Source organism: Montipora capricornis, chromosome 13 (genome assembly GCF_036669925.1).
Source record: "Montipora capricornis isolate CH-2021 chromosome 13, ASM3666992v2, whole genome shotgun sequence".
In the NCBI taxonomy this organism is placed as follows: domain Eukaryota; kingdom Metazoa; phylum Cnidaria; class Anthozoa; order Scleractinia; family Acroporidae; genus Montipora; species Montipora capricornis.
This window is the reverse complement of record NC_090895.1, coordinates 4,962,865-4,966,898: the sequence shown is the minus strand read 5'-3', so window position 1 is coordinate 4,966,898 and position 4,034 is coordinate 4,962,865. Positions and strand designations below refer to the sequence as shown.

General features: G+C 40.1%; 1 protein-coding gene across 1 annotated transcript in view; it reads right to left on the bottom strand.

Annotated features, from left to right (window-relative positions):
- The window catches only part of LOC138030375 (immunoglobulin superfamily member 10-like), a 29,438-nt gene extending 27,504 nt beyond the window's left edge, over positions 1 to 1,934 (bottom strand). The window contains exons 1-2 of the mRNA XM_068878295.1: positions 1,697 to 1,934; positions 1,323 to 1,433 (exon numbers count right to left, since the gene is read on the bottom strand). Of these exons, the coding sequence (XP_068734396.1) occupies positions 1,323 to 1,433; positions 1,697 to 1,934 (349 nt within the window). The remainder of the gene's footprint in view (positions 1 to 1,322; positions 1,434 to 1,696) is intronic.
- Positions 1,935 to 4,034: the final 2,100 nt, after the last annotated feature.

The window sequence follows — 4,034 nt, the reverse complement described above, 5'->3', positions numbered from 1 at the left end:
TGCTTCTGTCATACTTGACTAAACACGGCTAATGCCAACTCTCTTCGCTTGTGAAAAACTAGTTACAAAAAACTCCGCTTGGACTCGTCTACTTATATACTCTCACAATAAGCTTCTAAAACTTTCTAAGACAGTAAACAATCAAATTATAGAAAGATTAAAAAACACACCGATTTAGAAACGCTTACGCACGAACCTAAAACTAAACAAACTACGAACCCTCGCGAAGCTTCTAGAAAGTAACGCTAGTCACGCAATGCTATTTTTCGTAACAACCCGGTCCTTTTGTTTCTCCACGAACAGTCCCCTCGTCTCCCTACTCTATGTTTGACTAGGTGTGCGATTCCGTCATGTTATGTTGCCTACGAGTGTTTTAATTTTAGGAAGATTTGACAAGTTTCACTGAATAAAGCAGAATAAAATTCAACTATTTCTATGAGTTTTCATTCGGAATGCTAAAATGCAGCAATTGACTACGGGCACTTCAGTATCTTCGTGATGTCAAGGGTTAGCTTTGCTTATAAAAAGAAATGACAAATCTGTTTTTAGGTCAACCGTAACATTCCATAATATCATTGTTGCACTTTATCCAACTAACTTCCCAAGCCATTGTTTACCGCAGCGTTTTATTGACCTAGTTTTATCTGCCTTCAGTGTGAAAGCTCCTAAGCTGATGATGGAATTCCTTTAAAAGCCGCTACAGGTAATTTAACAAACGTCTTTGATAAGTTGACAGGGGAAGTATAGACAACTAGTGACATAATATATCAAAAGCTTATTTAATACTTATTGATCGAAACAGCCTAACAGACCGTCGGAAAAATTTGGCAAGCGCCTGAGCGTTAACAAGCTAATAAAGCACTCTTCATTAATTTTGAATTTTTTATATAAAGCATAATAATAAAGCTTAGCCTCTTTTTCTAGAATGCTACCGTTCTCCATCGACCATTTAAATTTGAACCTTTGTTCCGACACACTTTCTGTGCAGTCAGTGCTCTTGAAGCCGTTCAATAAACTCACAGGTCGTGTTTTTTTCTGTTCTAAGATGAACTACTCGGCCTCGCCTCGTGGTCTAAAACCCGATAAAACACTTCTGCTCGGTTTTTAAACAGAACTGTAGACTGAACACTTCGCACTTCCGAATCGTCGTAAATGGGCTTCTCGTTATGATTGGAACTACTTTGTAATATCCTATTGTGATGCTGAGAAGAGATTTAGGTGGGAACCGTGTTTTGGTTTTGAACAAGTGAGTATTCATAGAGAGGAGTCGAGCTTTTCTTCTATAGCAGCAGCATCATTATTTAATCCATAGATGCATTTACCAGTTTCAGTGTCGCATCCCAATAGTTTGATAACATGTGGATGAGGCTTGAGGGTCTTCATCAGCTCAAGTTCGGATTTCAAGTCTCTCTTGTCTGACGCAGGAGCGTTAGCTAAACCAAATAAACATGAAAAACGAAGGTAAAATTCGCATTAATTGTACCTTGTGTATCTGTCATCAAAGCTTATTCTCGTCGTCGTGCATTCGAGTTCAATTTCAAGTAATTGCCGAACATAAAGGTCTTAGAAATCGCAGAAAATCTCTCCCAAAGTACGCCGTAGCCATATTCGCGGATTACACACGTTTGTTCTCTACGCAACGAAGGACTGACCGTTTGTTCCTAAACCAAACCCATTAGGAAAAAGGACTTTTTACCTTTCAGCATTTTAACAGCCACAGTTTTTGTGCCAGAATGGAATGGAAAGTTCTTTGCCGTTCCTTTGGCAACCTGGCCAAAAGCACCTTTACCAATGATCTTCTCCACTTTGACGTCTTCTCGTGTTACTTCCCATGACCTTGTTCTTATATCAAGGGGTGCATATTCAACATTCCGAGGGCAGCTATTAGGGCTACTTGGTCCTATTTCATAATGGGTGGTCCCTTGTAACGGCATCTATGCAGGTTCAATGGGGATTCTTCATTGTTGATTAGAACTACTTGGTGTATCGTTAGTAGGATTAAGCTCTTCCATCGCCACTTCGTTCTGAAAGAAAAGAAGCCCCCGGGTTAAATTGCCTTCATAACCGTTAGTATACTTGAAGTTTGTTATTTTTCAAAAATAAACTATCTGCAGGCAGTCGTAGCTCAGTTGGTTAATGCGCAGCTTTCAGAGCGAGGGGTCCCTGGTTCGATCCTCGGTGACTTCAACGTCAGTTTTGACTTTCCTCTGATCCGTGTAGCTTTAAATATCCTTCACCGTCGGCTTCCATTGATGCCAGTTTCGTAACTTAAGGAACTACCGACATTGAATAAAGTGACTTCACCTTTACTTTACAATTACCAAAAGGAAATACTCTTATCATCACAACTGGGAGCAACTTAAGCTGTTAATTAAGAAACTCAAATACGGCAATGCGATTGCACTGAATTGCTCTAAAAAAAAAATTTATAAAATAGAATAAAAATAAAAATAAAAATGAAAAAAATCTATATATGGGCAATCAAGCCATCTTAGAGCTGGTCAGCCTAAAGAGTTAACCATACCATATCTTGCACAAGATGGATGAATAATTGGGAAATTTCTAAAAACACATGTTTTGAACAGCGCTTGCAATGACTCTTGGCGAGCATGAACCCTTAGAGCAATTACAATGACACTTCAAAATGTCCTTTTACAATAAGTAAAATAGATATAGGAAACGAGTACTTTGATTAACCTCGAAAATCCAGGTTTTTCTACGATGTGAAAAAATCAACTCAGGATTTAAAAAAAAAAACAGTATCAGCCTATTAAATCATTTTGCATTTTCGCTTTCAAAACTCACGTCATAGATTCTTCTACCTTGTATGACCTAACGACACATCGAGGAGTACGCAAATATGTTAGTTCTTCAAATTTAGCCTGCGTTTCTTATTACTATTTCTATTGCTGAGAACTGCCACACTGCTAACTTGTATTGGCTCAGATGCTCTAGATGTGTACGAAGAATTAGAATTTGACAGTGAAGACGATAAGAAGGACATTGATAGTGTTCTCTAAAAGCTACAGCGTTATTGTATCGGAGAGACAAACGAAATCTACGAGAGATACCGATTTAACAAGAGAGACCAAGAACCAAATGAATCTCTGGATGCCTACGTCACGGCATTGGCGAAGGCATGTAACTTCGGAGTGTTGGATAACAGTCTTACTAGAGACAGGATTGTCATTGGAGTAAGAGACAATCAAACTCGCAAGAAGCTCCTACAAGTCTCCAAACTCACATTGAAGGAATGCATTGATATCTGTAGATCCTATGAGACCTCAAGCCAACAATTGAAAGAAATTAATCACGAGGAAGTCAGTGCAATCAGTCAGTCCAATGAAAAGAAACCCAGAGAAATTCTCTGCAAGTTCCGCGCCAAAACGCATGTCTGGAACGAGCTTAAATATCCTGCATGGGGAAAGACCTGCTCTAATTGTGGAATCCAAAACCACTTTGCGGTGACCTGCAAAACCAAACCACCTCCACCCAGTTCGGCCACATCCTCTAAACCTCCCACACTGAGACACGTCCGCAAGCCAGGACATGCAGTGGAGGATTCTGACTTTGACGAATATGTCGCTTGTGCTGATGTTTAGGAGCAAGTCTGTGCTGTGGAAAACCCTGATCGTAAAGACAAACTACTTGCGGCAATGCTATTAAATGGTCATCGAGTCCCATTCCAAATGGACACTGGTGCGGCCATGAACATCTTACCTGAAGAGTCTTTCAAAGAAGTGTATGGTGAAGGCAGCCTATCCCTGCTGGACAATGCAGGCGTACCCTTGTTATGTAAAACAAAACTGAGGAGAAGCCGATCGGCAAGAAAGGTGTCCAAGTTGTGAATCCCGGAAATGGAAGGAAACACAGTGTGGAATTTGTAGTTGTAAAAGGAAAAGAAAAGCCTCCGCTTGGCTTACGAGCCAGTGAGCGAATGCAACTCATCTCTGTGGTCCGACAAAACATCATGGCTATTCAGTCTGAAGAGCCTTTGCACAGCACAACATCGTTTACAGCAGAATCTATTCACA